The following is a 26,178-nucleotide window of genomic DNA, read 5'->3' on the forward strand; positions in this document are numbered from 1 at the left end:
CTACCGTAGTGCCAGTGCAGTCTGTTGTCGCAAGTACCTCTGCCCACTTTGTTGCGTAGTCGGTAAATACCAAGAGATACTTCCGATTGCCGGGTTGGGCAGAGGGAGTAATTGGGCCTACAAAATCTATGCCCCATCTCTCAAAGGGTTGCCATGCCATAGGGACCTGCAGAGGACGGTTTGACTGTTTGCTTGGTTTAGGGCCACAGTGCTGATATACATCACATACCTTTACATAGGCAATTGCATCGCGGAAAATATAGGGCCACCATAAGCCACACTGGAGAATCTTTTGTGCAGTAATATGGCCAGGGTAATGGCCACCAGTGGGACCACTATGGGCATCCTCTAAAATATACTCGACTTCATGAGGGGAGACACAACGCCTTAGAACACCATCCTGCCCTGATTTGTATAGCTGGCCCCCAATGAGAGTGAAAGGCCTAGACTTCAGCAACAGGCGTCTCTTCTGCAGGGGAGAAGCATTCTCTGGGTAGAGGCCACTAGAAAGCAGATGCAAAACATCGCCGTACCATTCTGGTGTGGTATCCACCTTAAAGAGACTGCTATCAGGAAAGTCGTCAGCAACCCCTGTTGCTTCTTCACCAGTGTGAACGCGAGAAAGGTGGTCGGCGAGGACATGGTGTTTGTCGGGCCTGAGTACCACTTCAAAATCGAACTCTTGAAATAAGAGTAGCCATCGCCATACTCTACCTGCAACCTGCGGCTTGTTGAGCAGATATCGCAGGGCATGGTGATGAGTAATAACTGTGAAGTGGACAAAGGTTGTAAGCTCGGCCTCTTACAGGCTTAGCCCCTTCAACCAGAGGTATAGTGTGGACACCCAATTCTGGTGGAATCCCCTCTAAATCCTTGTAGGACCAAGCAAAAACATCTTTAAAAGAGTGTATGAAAGAGACTACTTGATTTAGTAATGCGGGATGCTCCCATAACCAAGCTGCTAACAGTACGTGCTGAGGGTGGTCAAGATCTCACGGGTTGACTTCTCTGACCGGCGGGTCTGGGGTTGTAGCTGGAGAGGGTGCTTCTGAAGATGAGAGGTGAGCTGCCTCTTGGAGCTTCAAGACATCATGTGCAGGTGTTTGATCGATTGGAAACTCTCCATACTCTTCTTGTAACCATCCCTGTGGGAGCTCCTCGAAGGGTAAATCTTCAGATGCAGACGTCATGACAGAGTGCTTTTGAAGGGTGTCCGACTTGGGAGATGCTCCAGGAAGGGGGAAATCTTTGGCTAGTGCATGCAGAGGAGATTTCTTCCCCCTTCGGTGATGTGTTATAGGTTCCCCAAGACCGAGGGCTTCCAACGGCGGGTCATTCGACGCATGAGAGCTGACACACTTACTTCTTCGACTACTGTACTGTCTGCTGTAGGACTTTGGACATCAGTGTCCTCCTGAGGATTTTGAAGAGAGAGTGTTACTGGCGGCACAAGTAAGTTTTGAGTAGAGACCATGTAGCATGGCATCGAAGTGGTAGCTTCCAACCACTGTATAGCAGGTCCTCGTCAGACCCGTCAGGTGGGATGGGCTGCTCAGGGTCGGGGTTGGACTGCACTGTTAATGAGCTGTGCTGAGCCACTGGATCCATCCCTCCTTCAAGCCGGATTGGTTGCATTTGGGAGCCGGGAGTGTGTATCCACATGGCGTCGTTTCCCCAATCATGAAGTGCCTTAGTATGCCGCAACCATGGTCTACCAATCAGCAAGGGAAATCCTTCCTCCACCTGAGGAAGACTGACCACCACAAAATCCAAGCTAAATGTGAGTCTTGTACCTTCAAAGGCACCTTCTCTACTATGCCCACAGGATAGAATGTCCTCTGGTCTGCCAATGTAACAGTGAACGGAGCAGGGCGAGTAGGCTGCAGACCTAAGGCTGACATGGTAAATTCAAGCATTAGATTGATTCCAGACCCACCATCCACTATGACGCTTGAGAATGACTGCCCAAGAATAGATACAGTAAGACGTGGACTTTTATAGTCAGTGAGGGGAGCAGCTCGATATGAAATCATGTAGGACTCCAGGGGCTGCACAAGTAGGTGCCCGCCACTAGGCCCTGTACAAGGGTACAAAGATTGAATTATTGAGAGGGTGTCACTTCTAAGAGTTGCATCTAGCCGAAGCATCTCATAAAGAGATACTTGCTCAAAGGTGTTCTTCAGGATTGCTTCCGCAGTGGGCCTAGCTTCTACAACCTGGGCCTCCTCGGAAACTTTGACCTGCTGCAAGTCAGCTACTGCTGCCAGGAAGGCTCCATCAATGTCCGAAAGCATAGAGATTGGCTTATTCTTTGCACCATTTACGGGTGCGACATTTTGAACAGGTTGCTAAAGTAGTGGACCAGATGGTCCAGTTGGCAAACTTAAACCCAGGGCTGCTCTTTGTGCTCGAGTGAGCACCCCAGTAGGCTCTGCTGCTTGTTGTGGCTGAACTGTATGTGTAGCAGGTGTTGGCTAAGGGGTGGTGTTCACTGTGATTAGATTGATTTTCGGGAATGTAAACTCTTGTTGATTTTGATTTGGGCCTGAAGATGAGGATGCTCTTTGTTTGGGACAATCTTTACTGTAGTGGTCCTTAGACTCCGGACAATGTCTGCAAGAAGGAGACCCTTCAGGTAAAGGACACTTACTTTGGTAATGCCCATATTCACCGCATCTGTAGCATAGGATTGGCCGATTAGACGGATGAAACGGGGGACGAGGTGGTCGCTGCTCTTGTTGTTGCATGGTGCTAGAGGCTGAGGTGTAGAAACTTTGGGGAACTGAGGGAGTACTGGCATGATAAAAACTGTGGGGTGCAAAGTTGTTGTGCATACCTTGCTGCATAGGGGGTGTTGTTAGCAGAGGAGGCAACGGGTTTTGATGGCCGTAGGGTGAGACCATGTTGGATGCAGGTGCTAGCCTTTGTTGGAGAGAAGGACCTAGATTTTGTTGTATCTGCCGCAATCCTTTGATATAGTAACAATCCTTATCTTCGTGCCCAGATTTTTCGCAGAAGTGGCAATAAGCCTGAAGGGGACAGTCCTGTGGAGGATGTCCAGGAGAGCGACAAGAGCTGCACCATACCATAGCTTTGGTCTCCTGCTGAGACCGAAGCTCTTCTAGTTCTCTTTTGATTTGATCGAAAGCCTCCAGGTGCGATGGTTTCTCTTGTCTCAGAGAGATTGATTTCTCTTCTTGGGGGCGCGTTGTAGTTTGAGGGCTTCGAGTTCCCTGCGCAAGGAAGTCAAAGGATCAGCAGGACTTCCTTCAGAGAACACAGAGGGAGTATCTATGTGAGGAGAGTTGTTGAACAACTTCCTAGCCCCCTCTATTCTAGTAGCAGCTGCGATGAATTCCTCCAGAGTGGCATCAGGTCGGAGGCTCTCCCGGAGTTTTTGCTAAGAGGTTTTTGGAAGCGCCTTCTCCACCCACTTCTTAACCATAAATTCACCGGGTTGCTGGGGAAGCTTGGCAACCAGAGACTTAGTTTTGGTCATAAGCTCCGCAAAAGTCTCTTCTGGCTGGAGCACCATGTTGGCCAACTCATCCAACACTTTCTCTTGGTAGTCGCCCGGCTTGAACGCTGCACAGAACTGTTGTCTTAAGTCTGCCTAAGTTGCAAAATGATTCTCTGCAAACTGGCTGTACCATTTGTCTGCTAAGCCGTCCAAGGTGGAAGGAAAAAGTACCAGATAAGCATCTTCCCTGTTAAGACCATGTCCTCTACAGAGAGATACGAACCTCCATGCATGGTCGTCCGCATCTTCCGAGGAGAGTCCTTTGAAGGTGGGGAACTTGATGTTTACCTTGGCCAACACGCTAGCCAACGCCTCCATGGCCCCTTGTTGTAGCAGAATAGGAGAGAGCTTTACTGGAGAAGGTGATCTGGAAGATGTGGAACCTGATGAAGGAATGGGGAATGAAGGAATGGGAGATGAAGGAATGGGGGATGGTGTATGTGGAGGTAAGGTTGATGAGGTTAATGGACTTCTACTAGATACCACCGGGCGTCTTCTGTTATAGTGCTTCAGAGGGCTCAATAGTGCGCTTTGACGCTCAATTGACCGCCTTGTATGTGTCATGCAGTGAACAGTGAAGAGCACAGGTCTAACACAGAACAAGTGAGGATAGTGGCTAGACCACCTGGTCCAAGACCAATGACTAGACCACCTAGCTGGCAGGACGAGGAGGGCTGGACCTGGGCTAGGACTAGACCAGGACCAAAGACCAAGGACCAAGGGCGAGGACTAGGACTAGGACGAGGACCAGGACTTGGACCAGGGCGAGAGAGGACTTGTAGACTATCTACTCAGTGTAAGCAAGTGTGCAAAGCCAGGTAACAACCGATTAGCTTCACGATTCTATCTCACAAGAGTGAGACTTCCTTTGAGGTCCCACCGTGATCGCCAAAGTGAGAGCACCTGTAGCGCGGATAACGTGTCGTGCTCTCTACAGTGGGTGGTCCTCAGTGCAATGTGCATGACAATCTCACTCAAACAGACTGAATCTCCCTCAAAAGATGAACAAAAAGGAAACAATAGACGTCAATAGAGCTCTCAAAGACACAACAGCAGACCAGAACATATGACTCGACTATCTCAAAGACTGATACAGACTTTGGCGTGGCAGCACACTCAGCTCCAGCCCACGACTCTCAGGTACAATGGGGGTGTCGAGGCTCAGATGTGCCAGGATGGTGCAGACGTGCTCTGTGTAAAGACCCACTCTAGACGACTACTACTTACAAAGATAATGCCACTGGCCCAAAACGACTACTCATATGTACAATCATCAAGAGCCACCAACGGCTCATAAAGAACATCATCTAAGTCTATCCCCACTGGGTGGCGGTGGTGACCTGGCCACGATGTCCACTAGACCACCCTGCCACGTGTCTCTACCCAAGTGTGAACCGACCAGACCAAAGACCAACCGACCAAAGCCCAACTGTAAACTACTGTCATATGAAAGTGAAAGTGACTCTCTAGCAGGCTACAGTTTGAAACACGGAATGGGGAGTCGGAAGGGGAAATTGGGATGGGAACGGGGAACGGAGACTTGAAAATAGCCATTCCCTGTTACTATGTTGTGTAGGCTTCACGCAGCCAGTGGCTTCTATACCACTTTTGAAGATTGAATGTATCTTATTATGGATGTATCTTGTGGTTGTATGGGCGTTTTATCCCTATGACGTGTTGTACATATTTCCACATATATCTTGCATATTGGCCTTTGGTCGAATTTGATGTAATGCAAAGTGTACGAGCCCCACGTTTTCCACACACACACACACACACAGAAGATGAACTAACATCTAAAAGGCACGTACACCCACACATACACACGCGTGTGTTCCCAAGCTTGCACACATATGCACACTTTTCCTTGGAAAGACTAGTGAAACCAACCTCGAACAGGGGCACCATCCATGATCTCATATTTTGCAAGGGTCTCACTTTGATGAAACGTGTTAGCTCCAGAACCAGTCGATTCACGCCGTCTGATTTCGAGCTCCATATGTTTAATTTTAATCCGCACAAGTAAGAAGTATATTTTACCAATTATTACATCCTTTAAATGGTACCTGAAAGACAAAGTACCATGACATATTCAAATTCTTTAATCATGTATTTAATGACAAAGCAAAGAAAAAAGTTTACTTGCTCTTGCTGAACTCAAACTCGATATGTAAGCAATCCTCAATTCCCACCTCCATCTGCAACATTGCATCATTGCCAAGGTACCTTTAACTAAATGAATGAAGGTTTGAGCGTTGTTAATGCATTTCAAAGAAAAAGACACATCACTTGGTCCAGTCGCACAAGTATTTGTTACCTTGATGCTATTATTGATTTCTGGAGCTGGTGACGGATTCCTCACCTGCAAGAGATGAAGGAATTTCCTTCCAAAATGAAAGACGTAACCATGAAGATCAAGCCATAAATGTGAGAAAATAAATTGCATCATACCCAGAAATCTTTGTACACTATTATAGATAGACCGAATGCTCTGGAAATTGTCAGCTTCAAAACATACCTGTGGCATTGAGAAGTGTTAAATAGTGATACAAGTAGACTCAGGCTGCAACCCTGCTATCCTGAGCCAAGGGGGTGCACTCTAGGGACTACAGCATAGCAACAGCCTATGTTTTGTCATTATTAAGAGTTTCAAGAGTTTAATAACAATTATGTTGGTGGGAAAAGCCAATTCAATTTGAAACCACACAAGTTTTCCAACTCCACAATTGTTCAAGAACATCCGCATATGATGGAACATTACATTATAAAAAATAAAAGGCTAAAGGGGTTTCCATGGTGATTTGAGATCAACTTGTAAGAAGATTAACACCCTGATAATTCTATTGAAGCAATACGAATAGAAATTTTAAAAGACACTGCAAGAAGTTTGCAAAAATTGGTGTGCCCATGACACCAACTAATACATGATAACAGTTTTTCATTTTTTAAGCCTATGGAATCTTTCACTTCTTTCCACGGGGGTAAGCCACTTTGCAACACATCTTGGGCTGTCAGCTTGCAATTATTAACTTCATTATGATTGTGAAAAACTTTAATCTTTCTGTAGTGCAGAATATGCCTGGACAGAAAGCTTGATTTACTTGAATAATAGCAAAACAAAGCTTGTTTTAAACAATCCACTAATGTAGAAACTGTGTTTTCGTTGTGAAATAAAATAATAATTAAAACTTTATCAGCCTATATTTCCTAATTTTTATGCCAAACACAAACCTTCTTTATTTTGTTTCAAGTACTCGTGACAACAAAGAAAAGGAACGTCATCGGTGTGAAAGGAGACAACACCTTAGCACAACATTGAGACCAACATATGACTCATACTGCATTTCAACATTCGGGAAGTCAAATGAATAGTTCTTGATGCTGAAAATCTCTCCAGGATTATCAAGCTCCTTAACTGCAACAAAGCAGTGTTAAAAGTTAGACACACCCTTCTCTAGAACCCTTTCTCCTCCCCTTACTTGCCACGAAACTACAATCTGAAAATCAGGATAATTGGTTTCTAATAAGGCAGCAGATCAAAGAAGCCAAAAATCTGGTGATATTTGAATTCAATGGATTTTGTGAAGCCATTAAAAAACTGAGTTAAAACCCTAAGTTCAAAGACAAACAGGTGTGCACCCATGCATTACCTTTTTGTGTGGTATTGAATGACACAATTTTGATTGCTTGGACAAAGCTTGCTTTCTTCAAATTTTTGAAAATAGGAAGGCTTCCACATTGCAAAAAGTGTTCTGGCAGTGCCCAGAACCTCTCAGGCATTAAAGTGCCCAATCATGGCTGAGATTCTAAAAGTTTGAAAGCAGGAGCTTGGCTGCCCAGTTTAAAGCCACCTCCTCATTCTATCTCTAGAACGTTGAGCTTCAATTTCACATATTAAGTGCACATCCTCCTTACCACTGCATTTAGGTGTCTGTAGAGCATTCCCTCAAGTATTGGGTTTTTTTGGTAGGGCAGGGTGAAGGGCAAAACAAAAAGGGGGGGGGGGGCACATGTTTTAACATTCCTAGCTATGGATTTACACAGAAAACGTTTCCTAAAACGAAACTAAGACCATTAAGATTCACCCTACTCCAGTAAAGAAGAAGATGAAGCACTTGCTCATCAAAACAGCACACTAGGATAGGATGACCAGAGTAGTATAGGATAGACTCATTGAGCGCTTTTAAAGCAAGACTCATGAGATATTACCTACAAACACACAGAAAAGCGCTTTGAGCATTATAAACCTTGAACCGTATAACTCTGTTTAAAAGACTACATGACGCACCTAATGATGTAAAATCGGACGATTTTTCTCTGTCAAATCCAATCTCTGCACAGAGCAAAGTATACAAGTTTCAATGAAAGAAAGGAGAGGTATATTGTTAATGTATGTGTGCAGAGACCCAAAACGAAGCTCCGAACAAGAAAATCTACAAGGCATTTTTTTAATTTATTGCATTGCTTGGTATTACCTATTTGCACCTTACACTGTTCACGACCTCTATGTTGACAACATCGTTATGATCCCCCCCCCCCCCCCCCCGCAGCTCAAAGCAACCCCTTAAAACAAGAACACTACCCCATTCAAACAGACTCCTAGGTTCCTGATCTGCCACTTTTGACCCTTCCATTTAAGTCGTCAAAGGATTTGAGAGACCTCTTAAGGATAGTTAATCTGATAGTTAGTTCTTGAACCTTAACATTAATTGGCTGCCTTGCAGAAACTGAACAGGAGTATCTGAATATAAATTATTGCTTTTTGAGAGGGTTACACTAGACAGGACAATTCGTAGACAGAAAGAGAATGGTACCATGCAAGCATTTTAAAGAGACATGTACAAAAACATCTAGAAGACACAAACGTACAGAGGTTATCTTGTAGGTCAATTCAAACACACACCACCATTTTTCTGAACTCTTGTTTAACAACAAAACTAGTTACTTGCTTGTAGCTTCATTCCTCTTGTAAAAGGAATTATATCCCTCCCAAAATAGACTCCATATGGAAGTGATAATCGTGAAGAGCTTATAAATTTGCTCCTATTTCATTTATGCAACGAGAAAAATTTAGCTCAATAAATTAACAACATTTTAAGCATATGCAATTATTTGCCTCTGCATTGTAGCTATGGCCTTGATGCTTGTCTTAAGACATTGATATTAAGTATACTCCTGATATGTTTTAGGTGAGCTCCACTTTTTTTGAGCACATGGTTGGTGCACCTTCTGAAATTAGCTTAGCTACCAAGCCTTGAATGTCCCTAATTAATTTAAGGTGGTTGGTTCATGATGTTTTGAACTACAGTTGGTGCACTCTCTCAACTTGGTTTAGTTTCCCATGCAAAGAATCCCTAAGCACGCCACTCGCTTAACTCTAAAAATGAGGCTTTCCATGATAGCCAAAGCATCCAATGCTTGAGGGCATTGCTGCCCATATACTCTGTTGTTAACCATAGCCATCCAAGCTCTTCCTTGTAATCTCATCGTCGATGAGCAGTGCAACCACAATGTACATTGCTGCTCACTGGCATAATCAGTTCTACAATTTTCCCATTGTCCCAACAAGGACAGGCTACGACAAAACAATCATTGATATAATGAAGCCATCACTGTATTGGAAAAAAACGAAGAAAAATATGAGAAAAACCTATTTGTCCAAGCAACTCAAGTTTAATTCCTTGATGCTCGATTCTTTTTCCAGGATGGGGAACAACTCGAACCTGTGACAAGCATGAAGGGAAGAGAATCATTATGAAGCAGCACTCTCTAGCAAACGTCAAACATGCATGAGTTCCCTGCCCCATGGCAAGACACTAGGAGTCAAAACGGGGCTTCCAATAAATTAACAAGCACAAAAACTGTCCCTAGCTCTTATGAAGCACAAGTAAACAAGTACTAACTGTTCACGTACATGAAGTAAAAGACAACTAGTTGCAAGCAAGGGATACAGAGTGAGACTTTGTTTTGAGCTGGCAAAAATACCTGCCTTAATATTTATATGTAAAGCAAGGAGTGTTGAGTTTGATTGCATGTAAGTGCCTTAGGAGGACCGAATGATAATCAACCTGCCTATGTCAGATATTGCAAACTTAAGAACAAAACTGCCTCAACTGGTAATGATTGGTAAGCGTGCATAATGTCATTGATTCCCATACAAGCACTATGACGATAAGCTTTCCCAAAGATATTTGTTTTAGTACTACACAGCTGCTAAGTTTGCAGCACAAGCACACGCTTTTGCCCCAAAAGCGTGGCTAATGCCACTCTCATAGATTTCACATAGGTTGCTTTAAAACTTATGACTTAGATAGTCGTCAATCATGAGTTTTTTCTGGGAAGAAGTATTACTAACCTGTCCAGCTAAGCTTTCTAAGTTGTGAAAAAGAGGCACAGTGACCATTTGCCCATTTTCTTTTCGTACATTTACCTGCAGTTGAGATCGTGGGAACAGCATTTGAAGTTAAATAAAGACATCAAATCATTGCGGAACCATACAAGACCACCATCACTAAAACTGAAAGTACAATGAACTAATAATTTATTCTTCTTCTTTACCACAATGACCACAAAGATTCTATGCAAAAGATTAAGAGCCTGAAAACGAATCATGTGAAAAACCTTCATTGTCGTTGGTTCGCCACCGCTCCTTCCCCCTGCTCGAGGAGCCCCATCTCCTCCTTGTGTGTAACAAACTTGGACAGCCCAAGTCAAGATTCTACTGCAACACAACAGAGTTTCACTTCAAAACAGTTCACAAAATTGACACGGCCCGGCGTAGTTCCGTGCCTAGAGGTATTGGCCCCAAAGACTGGCGCCACTTTCGGTATTTCTTTTTGTATTAATCTATGTTCAAAGTACAAGAGAGCGGGCAGGTGCTCACTCTCAAACTCTGCGTCTAGATGCTCTGAGAAGTGAGGCCTTGCCCACTTATTTAAAGGTACAAGGGATGCCCAAAAGCAGAGCCCCAAAAGCATTAAACTCAAAAGCAGTAAGTTTCCAAAGGCAACTGGGCGTCCAAAAACTGCCAAAAGCTGTCATCGTAATTTCTGGCCAGTCCGTACGGCTATCAGTGCGATTTGCGGAGATCCGTACAGTCAGCATAAATTATTGCGGAAATCCGTACGCCAACCGCGTCAGCATGTCAGTGCGTTTTGCACCACAATTTCCGAAATTCCGTACAATTGGCCACATCAGCTTGCCAGCGCATAATGCGGGGTCCTGTACTGCTGCCACGTGGCATTTCTGCTGCAATCACTGTGTGTGTGTGTGTAGAAGCTGCCACGTCACCAGTTTGTGACATACCCCCCTCTTGAAAGAATTGTAATCGCCCTCAATTACGCCTGCAAAACAGACAGAGGCCATAAACTGTCTTAGCAGACACTGACTATTAGTACCGACGCACTAGGCACAACACATCTAGCACATGTCACCAGCGTGTGACTACTATCTATCCTTTTTGTTGATTTCTTTCTTATTATCTATTTACTTTCACTTTTTGGAAACACCCCTCGGGAAATCTAACTGCCCTGCATTGCATAGCTAGTGTGGAACTGTCCAGAGGGAGTCCAGGCCTGAGGGCAAGAGAGCACTAAGGTTGGACAAGGACTATGGTTAGCCAAGTGGGGTCATTGACTAGCCAAAGTGGAATCCTTTGCTACAGAGGCTACATTTCAGTTTTGGATGTGGCCACAGTGTACAAAGAGGGTCGGATGACCTAGAAAGATATAATGGCAGCATCTCCTAAAATTTAGGGAACTGCTATTTTGGGACCTGAAAATGTCTTCGCGTCATTACGTGCAGTTTGACATGGGGATCATTTTGTTACTCTGTGGCCAAGTCAACAGAGGCTACAGGTGAGATATTTTTAGACCCGAGGGTCTAAAGCGGGAAAATGCACAAATGAGTGACACTTGGCACTCTGAGGCCAGTTTACTACTTATAGAGAAGGCAAAAACGTGATTTATAGCTGAGAGGCTCATTTTGCAAGTCTCTGTCACAGGTTAAGAGCTATGGAGTGCTTGCTTTCCCTCTTATGCACAGTGCGGTGCCAGGAGTGATGCCCTGCACGCTACGCACTGCCCTCTCTCTCCCCTTTGGCAGTATGTTATGCCCCTCTAGTGGGCTTTTCATTTGACCAATGTACAGTTGTGTGGGTTCATGCGCGATTGCCGAGGCAAGAGCCTCTTGCACAGGTACTGGATTAGCTAGCGGCTAATCCCCCCCGCAGGTACAGGTGAATTCGGAGAGGTTTCACGCCAGAAATCTCGTCCGATTCAAAGGGCAAGTAGCCCTACAGGTGCGGGAGCTCGAGGACTTGCTAGGGATGCGACCGGCACGCGAAACGGAGCCCGAAACAGTGAATTACAGCCTGCTGTGTATTTTTGCAGGTTTAGGGTTTTGGCCCTAAACGGACCCTAATACCCCCAGGAGGTTCGGGGACGCAAGGGGACCGCTGTACAGGCGATCTGGAGCATTTTCAGGGCTGAAAACAGAGAATTCAGCGTGCTGCAGATTCTCGCCAGGTTTTGCAAAGTGCCCGTATGCGTCGGGAAAGTCGGTCAATGCGTGGGAATACTGACCGTGAAGGGTTCTAGTACAGTTATGCTGCCGAAATCAGGCTGGAACAGTGGAAATTCAGCCGAGTTTGTGCGGGGCAGCTTGTAGGGAACCACAGCGTTTATTCCCTCTTTTGAACAATAAAGAAATACCGAAAGGGGCGCCTAAGTTAGGGGCCAATCTGGTGTCCGTCTACTCATACAGGTGCAATCTAGCAGCCTGTATCCCTCTCCCCTTTGTTGTGTCTTGAAAGTACAGGTAAAATAGACGACTAATAATGGGTGAAAGCTAAATCAAGGTTTAAAGTAAAGTCTACCGCCCTTTTTGGATTGAACAGGCCGGTTTCATGGTTCCATCGACGGGATTAAATCACTTTTTTCCATAGAAGTGAGCCTTGGTCAGTTTTGGGCTTGAAGACACAGGGGATCATAGACCAGACACAGGGAATTGTAATTATGGCTGACAGACCAGATGATGTGACTGAAGAGGTTTCCTCTTCACAGGGTCAACAGACACATGAAGTGGGTGAGTCCTCAAGACCACCACAGACTGATGATGATATATTCAGGACCCAGTTGGCTACTACTGTGGCTATGTTCACACAAGTAATGCAGAATCCGAGGTTTTTAGCTTTTCTGCAACCTCCTGTTCCGTCTCAGCAAGTTGGGTCACTGGATCATATTCAAAAGCCTGTTAAGGCTCGAGCACAGGTGATTCATACCGCACAGTCAATGGAAACACCTGTACACTTGACGGAGAACATGCAGTCTCCACGACCTATGCCTAAGGTGCAAGAACAGGTGGCTGAGATGCCAGTTTTTCAAGCTGTACCAATTCAGCCCGCCACCTTTCAGCAGCCTATAGCTGGTTCTAATGGGCAAGGAAGCAACTTACAGGCTATGCAACAGGTCTTCCCACCACCTTCAGTACACCCTGGCTATTTTGGAGGTGGATCGGTATTTCAGAGCATGGTTGGTCATGCACCTGGAAATCGGTTTTACACGCCAGGAACAGTGTTTGGGGGTGCTCAAACGATGATGCCTAACCCCATGTACAGTGTCATGGGTATGCAACCAGGGTTTCAGAGCACTCAGGGCCAATTTGGGATGCCACAGGCAAATTTTGGTATGGCTGGAATTACAAATCAGCAGCCAAATATGGCATTTCCAGGTCAAGTTAATAGCGGCCAAGGAACACAGATGAACCCTAACAGTGTTCCCATGTTTCAGTCACTTCCATATGACAATTTAACGCCGCTGGAGAGGCCAACTCCATACAAAGAAGGTGGCAAAGGTTTGTCATTCACGACCTTTACAGGGTTTGATGACAGGAAGAAGGCTCTCTCATTCCTCCAGCAGTTTGACAAGGCCTATGCAGGGGGAAACTTTACAGAGGCTTCAAAGGTCCGCAAGGCAGCCACTTTCTTGACAGGGAATGCGGGACAATGGTGGACAACTTTATTGCTTCAAGGGCAAGCTCCGTCCACATGGATTTACTTCAAGCAGATTTTTGCAGCAGCATGGTTATCTGATGATTTCGAAGCAGATGTCATGACAGAATGGCACCAGCTTAATGCTGCCACTTGCAGAAATCTGGATGATTACAATCGGAAGTTTTGGAAAGCTCTACTTCCAGTAACTTCCTATAGGTTTGTGCCATTGACAGAACAGATTGAAAAATACTGTTGTGGCCTACCCAAAGGATTGAGAAAATACTGCACAAAGACCAAAGTCACTACTTTGACGCAGCTCATCGAGGTAGCAAACACTGGCAATGGTTTGCTCAAGGGAGAAGATTGTGAATTTAACACTGGCGTCAAGGCAGGATCAGGCAAGAAAAATTCAGCCAAGAAGCACGTTCCCAATGAGGCTCCTAAAGGGACTCAGGAGTCAGCCAACGCAGGGAAAGACAAAGCTACGGCTGAATCAGAAAAAGGACCAGCAAAGAAATGGAAAAGACGTTTTCCTCGCAAGTCAGAAGAGCAAAAGAAGGTCCTAAGGACAGAGAACAAATGCTTTATATGTGAGCAGCCTGGCCACATCGCTTACAACTGTCCTACAAAGAAAAGGCCAGCTGATTCTGAAGACAAGGAAGACAAGAAAGGAAAGAAGCCCATGGCTGGTCTAGTGCCAGATATGGTGGGCGACAAGCCAAATTCAGATGCAAGTGAGCTTTGCAGAGCATGGGGAAAGGTTAGGGATCAAACAGTGCTTATCTTCTTTGATCCAGGTGCCAAAGCCAACTTTATTTCCCCAGAATTGGCTTCAAAGTTGGGAATCAGACCTGAAGAGATGGGGTATACAGCAGAGGCAGGTTTGGCATGTCCTGGCCATACAGAGGCTGTGACACCCATCATTGGAAAGTTGCGTCTACATATCCAGTCCTATGTAGATGCTGAAGAATTTTACATCATGCCACTGGACGGATGTGATGTGTTGTTAGGTATTCCTTGGTTGTTTCGTGTACAGGGAATCATGGATGCCTACAACAAAAAGATCACTGTACAGAGCAGGGGAAAGACTCACATTCTGGATGTAAAGCTTAAAGGGGAGTCTATTCCTACTGTATCAGCTTCTGCTATTACTTCTGTAATGAAAAAGCATCTTTCTGCGTACTTGGTTTTTGCACGTGAAGTGTCAGATTGTGATGAATCAAATTTATCTATGCTAGATAAAGAAAGGTCAATGTTTTTACAACAGTATAGTGACTGTTTTTCTGATTCATTACTGTCTCAATTACCGCCAGAGAGACCCGAGGACCATGCGATAGATTTGGTGCCAGGCAGTAGCCCACCAAATAAGCCTCCGTACAGGGTTAGTGCGGCTCAGCAGAAAGAGATAATGGGCCAAGTACAGGAGTTGTTAGAAAAGGGGCTGATTCAGCCCAGTTCATCTCCATTCTGTTCTCCAGTGTTGTTGGTGCAGAAAAAGGATGGCTCATGGCGTATGTGCATCGACTACCGTGCACTGAACAAGAATACCATCAAGAATAGGTTCCCTATACCTAGAATTGATGATATTATGGACAAATTAGAAGGAGCAGCTATGTTTAGCAGGATAGATCTAAAGAGTGGGTATCATCAGATCCGCATTAGATCAGAGGATGTGCACAAGACTGCTTTTAGAACAACGTTTGGCCTTTACGAATTTTTAGTGATGCCCTTTGGTCTCACAAATGCTCCTGCTACGTTTAATAGGATGATGGACAGAATTTTCCGTCCACACCAGCAGTTTGTTGGTACATTCTTTGATGACATGATAGTCTACTCAAAGAATGAAGAGGAGCATAGGCATCACTTGGCCATTGTGTTCAAAGAGCTACGCAGTCATAGGTTGCTCATCAATGCAAAGAAAAGTGAGTTTTTTCTGGAAGAGATTCACTTTCTGGGACACATTGTCTCAAAGGATGGTGTCAGAATGGATCCTGCAAAAGTTGAAGCGATCAAGTCATGGCCAAATTTGAAGACGGTGCATGATGTCCGAAGCTTTTTGGGACTATGCTCCTATTACAGAAGGTTTATCCGAAATTTCGCTGAGATTGCTTCACCTTTACATGCTCTTCAAAAGAAGGCAATCACCTTTAGATGGACACAAAAAGAGATTTCAGCTTTTAATCTCTTAAAGGAAAAGATGACTTCGGATCCAGTCATTGTGTTGCCAGATCTTAGGAAGTCATTTGTGGTCCAATGTGATGCCTGTGGTAGTAGCATTGGTGCTGTGCTAATGCAAGATGGCAGGGTAGTAGCCTATGAAAGCAGAATTTTGCAAGGGCCAGAGATGACCATGCAGGCCTATGAGAAAGAGTTACTGGCTGTGATTCATGCGCTCTTAAGTTGGAAACACTACCTGCTAGGTGCAGATTTCGTTGTCCAAACGGATCATCAGACCTTGCGATACTTCTTGACATAGACAAAGTTATCTGAGAAGCATATGCGATGGGCAAATATCTTGTCCATGTTCCATTTTCAGATTGTGCATGTGGAAGGCAAGAAGAACGTTGTGGCTGATGCCTTGTCAAGGAAGCCACAAATTTCAGCTGTGTCGATTCCTTATCATCATGAACTTGATGATATGAGAGAACAGTATGCAAATGATGAAGATTTTGCAAGGGTCTTCGAGCAACTAATGGATGGACAACGTCATGAACACTATCTTCTTAGAGACGGGTTCATGATGATGCATGGCAGATTGTGTGTCACAAAGCCATTGCGACGCAAAGTTATGGAAGAGAGTCATGTCCCACCGTATGCAGGGCATCGTGGTATCGATGCTACAGTTAAAGCGGTAGAGACATTCTTCTATTGGCCTACATTGAGAAGGGATGTGGATGCCTTTGTGCGAGAATGCCTAATATGCCAAAAGGTCAAGTTTGACAGGCAAAAGGCACCAGGGTTATTGCAACCACTACCTATTCCAGATAAACCATGGGAAAGTATTGCTATGGATTTTATCTTTGATCTTCCGAGAACGCAGACAGGAAATGATGGTATTTGGACCATTATTTGCAGATTCAGCAAACAGGCTCATTTTATTCCTGTCAGGAAGAAGATAAAGCCAGATCAGATGGCACGCTTGTTTATGAGCAATATTTTCAAGTATCATGGCATGCCACAGTCGATTATTAGCGACCGTGATCCACGCATGACTAGTTTGTTCTGGAGAGGCTTGTTTGAGAATATGGGTACCACGCTCAAATTCTCTTCGTCATTTCATCCTCAAACAGATGGGCAGTCAGAAGAGGCAAATTCTACTGTCCTAGATCTGCTGAAGTGCTATGTGTCAGAGCATAAAGGAAAGTGGGAGCAGTATTTGCCATTGGTGGAGTATGCATACAATAATACAGTGCATTCATCAACTGGCAAGGCACCTTTTGAAATAGTTGAAGGTGGCAAGAAAGTTCCTCCCATACTGCATACAAAGGACAAGATATTTGAAGCAGATAAGTATGTTCAGGACATGGATGAAATGTACAAGAAGGTCAAAGTGGCCTTAGAAAGGACTCAGGCAAAGCAAAAGAAAGCAGCTGATCGTCACCGTCGTGAAGTGGTATATTCACTTGGTGATTGGGTGCTTTTACGCTTTGAAAAGGCAAGGTTAAAGAAGATGAAGGGCAAGGAAAGAGTGTTTCCAAAGCTCAGCATGCGTTACTATGGGCCTTTTCAAGTGTGCGACATAATCAGTGATGTTGCATATAGGCTGAAATTGCCTGACAGTTGGAAGATTCACAATGCGTTTCATGTGAGTCTTCTCAGACCCTATGTGGGTGATGTGCCAGAAGATATGCCAGCTGAAGATCAGCCGGAAGTCGAGGAACTTGACGAGATCTTGGTCCCTGAACAGATTTTGGCACACAAAGAAAGGAAAGTGAAAGGCAAGGTTGCTAGGCGTTACTTGGTAAAGTTCAGAAACTATCCACCAATGGATGCTAAGTGGATGGAAGAAGGTGAACTTGCAGAGTCACCAACTGTGTTATCACTTTACCTGGAAGCCTTCGATTTGCAACCTACCTTGACCCCTTGAGTTTCAAAGCTACATGGATTGTCAGTGTGACAATGGCTTCTGAAACAAATGATGTACATGGTATTTAAAGTGAGCTCAAATCAAACACCTGTTACATGAATGTTAGAGCTGTACAGATTGTCAGTTTGGCAATTGCTCTTATGGAATGTCCAAAAGTTTGATTAGTGCTATAGAAGTGAGTATTTCTTGTCAGTTTGTCAAGGATACAGTGATTGCTTCTATTGAAGAGTACATGTGTAACTGCATTCTTAAACTGTCGGTTTGGATATGCTCGAAAGTGTTACGGGATCCAACGTGTACTATAAGACAGTGGCAAAATGTGCAGCTACCATTTTGTCATTGGAAAGTTAGTGACTCAAAGCAATGGCAGAGTGCGAAGCTACCACTATGTCATTGGGACAGGGTTCACACGCAGGCAATACATGAGTCGACGAGGTGTTGAATACACCAGGGTTGACAATGAGCATGTATGTGTCGTATATGTGTCGACAGGTGTTGAATACATCAGTGTTGACAGTAAGCATGTACGACATAGATGCAAACGAGGACGTTTGAGATTTCAAGAGGGGGGTATGTCACCAGCGTGTGACTACTATCTATCCTTTTTGTTGATTTCTTTCTTATTATCTATTTACTTTCACTTTTTGGAAACACCCCTCGGGAAATCTAACTGCCCTGCATTGCATAGCTAGTGTGGAACTGTCCAGAGGGAGTCCAGGCCTGAGGGCAAGAGAGCACTAAGGTTGGACAAGGACTATGGTTAGCCAAGTGGGGTCATTGACTAGCCAAAGTGGAATCCTTTGCTACAGAGGCTACATTTCAGTTTTGGATGTGGCCACAGTGTACAAAGAGGGTCGGATGACCTAGAAAGATATAATGGCAGCATCTCCTAAAATTTAGGGAACTGCTATTTTGGGACCTGAAAATGTCTTCGCGTCATTACGTGCAGTTTGACATGGGGATCATTTTGTTACTCTGTGGCCAAGTCAACAGAGGCTACAGGTGAGATATTTTTAGACCCGAGGGTCTAAAGCGGGAAAATGCACAAATGAGTGACACTTGGCACTCTGAGGCCAGTTTACTACTTATAGAGAAGGCAAAAACGTGATTTATAGCTGAGAGGCTCATTTTGCAAGTCTCTGTCACAGGTTAAGAGCTATGGAGTGCTTGCTTTCCCTCTTATGCACAGTGCGGTGCCAGGAGTGATGCCCTGCACGCTACGCACTGCCCTCTCTCTCCCCTTTGGCAGTATGTTATGCCCCTCTAGTGGGCTTTTCATTTGACCAATGTACAGTTGTGTGGGTTCATGCGCGATTGCCGAGGCAAGAGCCTCTTGCACAGGTACTGGATTAGCTAGCGGCTAATCCCCCCCGCAGGTACAGGTGAATTCGGAGAGGTTTCACGCCAGAAATCTCGTCCGATTCAAAGGGCAAGTAGCCCTACAGGTGCGGGAGCTCGAGGACTTGCTAGGGATGCGACCGGCACGCGAAACGGAGCCCGAAACAGTGAATTACAGCCTGCTGTGTATTTTTGCAGGTTTAGGGTTTTGGCCCTAAACGGACCCTAATACCCCCAGGAGGTTCGGGGACGCAAGGGGACCGCTGTACAGGCGATCTGGAGCATTTTCAGGGCTGAAAACAGAGAATTCAGCGTGCTGCAGATTCTCGCCAGGTTTTGCAAAGTGCCCGTATGCGTCGGGAAAGTCGGTCAATGCGTGGGAATACTGACCGTGAAGGGTTCTAGTACAGTTATGCTGCCGAAATCAGGCTGGAACAGTGGAAATTCAGCCGAGTTTGTGCGGGGCAGCTTGTAGGGAACCACAGCGTTTATTCCCTCTTTTGAACAATAAAGAAATACCGAAAGGGGCGCCTAAGTTAGGGGCCAATCTGGTGTCCGTCTACTCATACAGGTGCAATCTAGCAGCCTGTATCCCTCTCCCCTTTGTTGTGTCTTGAAAGTACAGGTAAAATAGACGACTAATAATGGGTGAAAGCTAAATCAAGGTTTAAAGTAAAGTCTACCGCCCTTTTTGGATTGAACAGGCCGGTTTCAGCACATGTACCAATCGACAGTCACATCACTAGATATCACAGGACAAATCACATTCAAATTCATTCCAAATCTCAGATCATGATTAATCGGCAACGTATTTAGCAAACGCATCTAGATTCAGTTGGACCTCACAGATGCCCGATTAACTAATCCATATTGCAATCGTGTCTATAGAGATTTATGAGACCGACATGCTGCAGTCATTTCATCTTTCAGTTCCTGCACTCAAACAAGTCAAGTACAAATCAATCAATATCATTTTCATTTTTGGGGATTCCAGTTCATAAAGTTATACAGCAAAATACTGTTAGCCCAGCAGTATCCCTGAAACCCAAAGGGACATCAGTGACTCTATATCAAAAATCAGGGTAATCTGTTGACAAAGGAGCGGAGCAACTCCCCACTTGTGCAAGCCCGTTGCACTAGATTCACCCATGCTGAAATCGGGGTTCTATCGGAGTAGACTATGCTAAACCCGAATGCTTCAATGTAAAGTTCCAAAATCTGGGGAGTATCTGCTAGGTCCTCCTCCTCCATGCACTTCGCATCCAATGCAAGATAGTTCTTGAATTCAATCAAAAACCACCTAATCACTTTACCTTTAATCTTTCTATCTTTATGTGCCAATATCTGTTCTGAAACGAGTATCTCCTCGCTTTTCTCCACTTCGGGTTGCTCATCTCGCTCCCCATCATCAGGCACATCGCCTTTAAAAGGCTTCAAGAGACTCACATGAAAAGCATTGTGAATTCTCCAAGTATCGGGCAACTTCAATCTAAAGGAGACATCATTTATTTTTTCTTTTATCTGGAAAGATCCATAGTATCTTATGCTAAGCTTTGGAAAAAGCCGCTCCTTTCCCTTTTTCTTTCTCAAGCGTGCCTTCTCAAAATGTAAGAGCACCCAATCGTCTTCCTTTAATTTCAAATCGCGACGGTGTCGATCTGCTGCCTTCTTGTGTCTTTCCTGAGATTTCATTAAAGCCTCCCGGACCTTGGCAAAAGCAGTGTCCAAGTCCCTCGTGTACTGGCCGGCTTCAAAAATCTTATCTTTCGTGCTTAGGAAGTGTGGAACCTTTGTAGCACCTACAATAATCTCAAATGGCGCCTTCCCCGTCGGAGAGTGGATCGTGTTATTGTAGGCAAATTCCACCAAGGGCAAAAACTTTTCCCATTGAGTCTTCTAATCGGAAATGTAAGACTTGAATAAGTACAGTACGACTGAATTTGCAATCTCAGATTGCCCATCTGTCTGCGAGTGAAAAGATGACGAGAACTGCAACCATGTGCCAATGTTCTCCCAAATAGCCTTCCAAAACAAACTCGTAAATCGGGGATCTCTGTCAGAAACTATTGTCTCAGGCATGCCATGTAATATGCATATCTGGGCAATGAACAGTCTCGCAAAATGATCCGGCTTGACTGTTTTCTTCACTGGAATGAAATGAGCTTGCTTGCTAAATCTGTCAGTAATAGTCCAGATACCATCGTGCCCACTCTGTGTCTTAGGGAGATCAAAAATGAAATCCATTGCAATACTCTCCCAGGGGCGGATGGGAATGGGTACAGGCTGTAGCAATCCTTGTGCTTTATGCCTGTCAAACTTGACCTTCTGGCATACCAAGCAACTGCGTACAAAATCGTCCACGTCCTTCTTGAGTCTCGGCCAAAAGAAGTAACGCTCCACACCTTTCAAGGTGGTATCAATGCCGCGGTGACCCGTAAATGGTGAACAGTGGCATTCGGTTAGAACCTTTTCCCTCAACGGCTGTGCAACACACAACATCGTTTTCTTCATCAAGTAGCCATTCCGTATGGAATATCCCGCTACTACCTTCCCATTTTGTATTCGACTGAATACATCTGAAAAATGTGGATTTGTGGCGTACTGATCGACCATGTCCTCGAAGCTTCTATGGTGAATCGTGGAAATAGCCAAGATTAACGGCTTCCGGGACAAATCATCTGCCACCAAGTTCTTCTGTCCCGATACATGGACAATCTGGAAGTGAAAATGTGACAAGATGTTAGCCCACCGCATCTGCTTTTCTGAAAGCTGCTTCTGTGACAAGAAGTAGCGTAAACTATGATGATTAGTGAAGACCGTAAAATCGGCTCTGAGTAGGTACTAGGTAATGTGGCCACTGAGTAAGAGCATGGATAACCGCCAAGAGCTCGTTCTCATAAATCTGTGCTGTCAATTCCGGCCTTGAAAACAATCGGCTCTCATAGGCAATGACATGGCTTTCTTGCATTAAGACCGCACCCAGACTACGACCACAAGCATCACAATATACTTCGAATGACTTTTGCAAATCCGGCAAAGTCAAAACTGGTCTTGTAGTCAATTTCTCTTTCAAAGTCTGAAAGGTAGTCACCTCTGTGGGTCCCCACGAGAAAAGGACTCTTTTCTGTGTCAAAATGTGCAAAGGAGAAGCAACCTTTACAAATTTTCTAATGAACCGCCGGTAGTAAGAACATAAGCCTGAAAAGCTTCTTACTTCATGAACATTCTTCAAATCGGGCCAATCACGTATAGTCTCAATCTTTGCCGGGTCCATTTGTACTCCTGCTGCTGAGACGATGTGTCCCCAAAAGTGCATCTCCGGTAAGAAAAATTCAATCTTCTTGGCATTGATTACCAACTTGTAATCTCGCAATGCCTGAAAGACATGTAGCAAATGTTGTCTATGTTCTGCCTCATCCTTGGAGAAGACTATAATGCCATCAAAGAAAGTGCCAACAAAAAATCTGTACTCTCTAGAAATCCTATCCCATCATTCGGTTAAAAGTCATTGGAGCATTGGTAAGGCCAAAAGGCCTCACCAAAAATTCATATAAACCAAAGCTCGTCTGAAAAGCTGGTTTGTAGACATCTCGCGGTGCGATTCGGATCTGATGATATCCGCTTTACAAATCGATCCTGCTGAAACAAGAGGATCCCTGTAATCTATCAGGAATATCATCGATCCTCGGAATCGGAAATCTGTTCTTGATGGTAATTTTATTGAGAGCTCTATAATCAATGCACATTCTCCAAGATCCGTCTTTCTTTAAAAACAACAACACCGGAGAAATGTATAGTGAAGTACTCGGCTGGATAAGGTCTTTCACTTGGTTCATAATCTCTTCATTCTGGGCTCGGCTCACACGGTAAGGTGGCCGGTTCGGTGGTGTGCTTCCAGGTATCAAATCAATAGTATGATCATCACGACGAGATGGTGGCAACTCGCCTGGCAAGCCCTCAAAAAAGCAATTGGCATGAGTGTGGAGAAAATATTGGCGTTCTTTTTCGAGGTCATAACATATTCGACCTTCAATCGTCATTCAGTTCTCTCAAGAAAATCGAGTAAAGAAATTGAATTTCATCAAGTACAGTCTCTTTGCCCTTCATTTATCAAAGTCGCTTTCTCAGCCCGATAGTCAACCACGGAGTTTGTTCTTGTGGTACCAAGGGATTTCGAGGAGGACGTCACAACCTTCCTAAGGGCATTACGTAGAAGTCCTCGTGCCCTAAATACTCCTGACATTGCAAACGAAGTTTTCCAATGATCAGTGTAATGGCAACATCCCATCCGGGTGCCACTAGAACTGCCTCCGCCTGTGGACTCAGCCTGTCGGGCGTAATTCCAAGTCGAGCCGCCAATTCAAGTGAAAAGAAGTTGGCCTTGGCTCCTCCATCAAAGAAAAATGAGGGCTTCCTGATCTTTCACTTTGCCCCAAGGGCGGCAAAGTTTTGTATTTTCGTTCATCTAATTCGGTTCAGGCCCCACTCAATGTGGTACCAGTTCTACTTTCATCTGCCTTTTCTGCCACGTTCCTCTGCTGCTCTAGAACTCTCTGGCGTGTCTTCAGTCTGTTCTTGCTGTGCCTCCTTGGGGCACTTTGCGGAGGTGTGTCCAAGTTCCCTGCAACCAAAACACTTCTCCTCTTGGAGATAGATAGCCCTTTCTCTAAGAGTCAGTAAGGACGTGTATCTTTCTTTTCTTTGTCTTGGGAACTCTCTCTTTCTACTTCCATTGTTAGAAGTCTGTTGGGTTCTCTGAGTGTCTCATCAGTGGGGTAAGCCAATTTCCCAAATGTATCGCAAAACCCCGTTTCACATGACCCATCAATTCTTGAATAGAATTAGACTTTTGTTCCAAGCAGTAGTCTCGGATCTCTATAGGAAGTCCGCAGCAAAACCGCTCAATCTGTTCTTTAAACGAGACCTTCTTAAATGAAGAGGCTGGTAGAAAAGAGCTCCAAAAACTCTCGCAATAAGCATCCAAAGAATCTCCCTTGGTCATCCGAAGATGATTCCAAGCAGTTCGTATATCTCGTTCGTACTCCCGAGTCAGCCAAGAAGAAATAAAAAGCCGTTTGAATTTCAACCATTTAACTGGAGCTTCCTTTCTCAGAAGAAGGGTGGACCACCATGTTCGAGCATTTCCTTTGAAGAAAGATGTAGCCCCCCTAATCTTGGAGTGCTCTGAGTAATGCCCTCCAAAGAAAGCTATATCAAACTTCTAAATGAAGGCTGCCCTCGGAGCATCTCGGAATCCAGAAAAAGAGTCAAACTTAATTGACTATCAACCTTCTTTGAATTCTCTTACTTTCTTGCTTTTATCTTCGAGGAAGTCATATTGGTTGGCTTTATAGAAATGCTTCTTCTTTGCATAAAACATGTGATCGTCGGAGTCCGAAGTGTCTGAGGATGACTTCCCTGTCGAACTGTCAGAAACTGGGCGAAATTTGAGCTTCTTTGCCTTTTTCTTGCCCTTTCCGAAGCTTTGCTTTTTGCTTCGCTTTTTACCTTTTTTGTCTTCTTCGCTCGAGTAAGAAGAGCTAGAAGAACTATCAAAAGAAGAAGAAGAAGAACTGGGTAGTCCTTCAAATAGTACACGCTTCTTCTGCTTTCTCGCCGATGCAAAAGAAGATTGACGACCCAGGCTGCCACTCCAAAGCTTTCGAGGATAAGGAAGGCGCTCGCTACTGCTGCTAGCACCCCTGTCGCCATCGTTGCCCCCCCCCCCCCCCCCCCCCCCCCCTCTCACTGCCCTCCCCCTGCCTGCCCTTTCGCGCACGGCATCCCTACCCGCCCCCTACGCGCAGCATCCTTGCCTGCCTTGGTCGCTGCCTGCCCGTTGCCATCCCCCGCCCACTGCCCTCACCCGCTTCCATCCCCACCCCCCCGCTGCTCTCTTCGCTTTCCGCCTTTTTTTCCGAAGGTTCTTTGCAACTGGCTCTGGCATTGCTAATTTTTTGGCAGTGCTCGGCGTGTTTTGTTGTAGGGAAATTCCTCCATCCGCTTCTCCGCCATAGTAGTAGACACAGATGGAGGCTCCAGCTCCGCCACAGAGGGACTCGTCCGAAGCCCCCTCGCCCAACCCCGCTGAGCCCACCATTCGACTTACTCTTTCGCCGACAAAGAAAGCGAGCCTAGCTGTAGAGGTAGAGCGCTTGCAGGCGACTTCTGTCATCTGCAAGATTCTTGGCACCCAAAGGTTTTGACCCTGCTTCGGATGTTCAGATAGAGGAGCCAGACATCCCCATCTCCGTTTGCTTTCTTGGTTTGCGGAGGGAGTACATACCACTTTTGTCCAGGATAGGCTTAGCCATTGGGACTGTCCTGGAGACACCTCGCACGGCAGCCTCAGTAGTTGCCAAGGCGGCTGGCATTCCCTCAGTTCGCATTCTGGTCAGGGACACTCACACGCTCCCGAAGGTCATTCTTCTGCCTCGAGTGAGTGGGGGTTGGTTTAGACAGAGCGTGGAGTATTCGGGCCTCCCGAACCAGTGCTTCATTTGTCGACAGATGGACCATCTTGCGAAGGCCTGTCCACGGAGGAGGCCTCGACCTACGCCACAAACTCAGCCCCAGCTTGCAAGGGTTGACCAGTAGCCACAGACAGAGGCACAGCGCACACATGCAGAGCCACCCTCCGAGCCTAGGGCTCGAGCGGAGGAGGGATGACAGCAGGTCCGTGGTCGACGACGACAGGGGCCACAGCGACAGCCTGGGACTCAGAGTGGTCCTCAGGCGCCTACCCAGGCGCCTTCTAGTCCTCTTGAGCACGATGAGGTCCCTGTTCCAGCCCCCTCCCCAGCTTCACCCCCGACAGCCCCTCCCCCCCTCCTCATCATCCTCCCCCCCGCCTCCTGCTCCCGCCGCCCCTCTACGTCTGCCACTCCCCCCGCCCCTCTTCTCCACCTCTTCTCCCCTCCCCCCCGCTCCAGTTCCTCAGCCGACCCAGGGGGCAAGGCCATCTCTGGCTGCTAGGAGATCTCTTGGCAGCGCCTTTGCCACAAGTCGCTTGGCGAGAGAGGGAAAGCCTTTCTTGCGACCCCCTCTACAGGCACAGACGTCTCCCCTTGCAGCTATCCCTCGTGGTCTAACGAGCATTGACATCCGGCGCCGATGGGACTTCTTCGACTACGACTTTACTCGTTTTCTCGACGACCCCTCAGCAGACCATGAGGCGGCCTGCTTCAAGGTCCATGTTCTGTTCCTTGCAGCTAGGGGGACAGAGGCCTTGGACTCAACGGT

General features: G+C 45.7%; 1 protein-coding gene across 3 annotated transcripts in view; it reads right to left on the reverse strand.

Annotated features, from left to right (window-relative positions):
• Positions 1 to 26,178, reverse strand: part of LOC147433588 (vacuolar protein sorting-associated protein 26B-like) — a 129,119-nt gene that overhangs the window by 46,347 nt on the left and 56,594 nt on the right. For 2 of the 3 annotated variants that reach the window (XM_086490263.1, XM_086490262.1), the window contains 9 exons: positions 10,142 to 10,241; positions 9,876 to 9,950; positions 9,171 to 9,243; positions 7,809 to 7,853; positions 6,824 to 6,935; positions 5,972 to 6,038; positions 5,838 to 5,882; positions 5,663 to 5,718; positions 5,411 to 5,586 (listed from right to left, as the gene is read on the reverse strand). In XM_086490263.1, coding sequence (XP_086346389.1) covers positions 5,411 to 5,586; positions 5,663 to 5,718; positions 5,838 to 5,882; positions 5,972 to 6,038; positions 6,824 to 6,935; positions 7,809 to 7,853; positions 9,171 to 9,243; positions 9,876 to 9,950; positions 10,142 to 10,241 — 749 coding nt within the window. The remainder of the gene's footprint in view (positions 1 to 5,410; positions 5,587 to 5,662; positions 5,719 to 5,837; positions 5,883 to 5,971; positions 6,039 to 6,823; positions 6,936 to 7,808; positions 7,854 to 9,170; positions 9,244 to 9,875; positions 9,951 to 10,141; positions 10,242 to 26,178) is intronic. The other variant, XM_086490264.1, reaches the window with a different exon arrangement.

This window comes from Adiantum capillus-veneris, chromosome 19 (genome assembly GCF_014529385.1).
Source record: "Adiantum capillus-veneris isolate H3 chromosome 19, ASM1452938v2, whole genome shotgun sequence".
Taxonomy (NCBI): Eukaryota; Viridiplantae; Streptophyta; class Polypodiopsida; order Polypodiales; family Pteridaceae; genus Adiantum; species Adiantum capillus-veneris.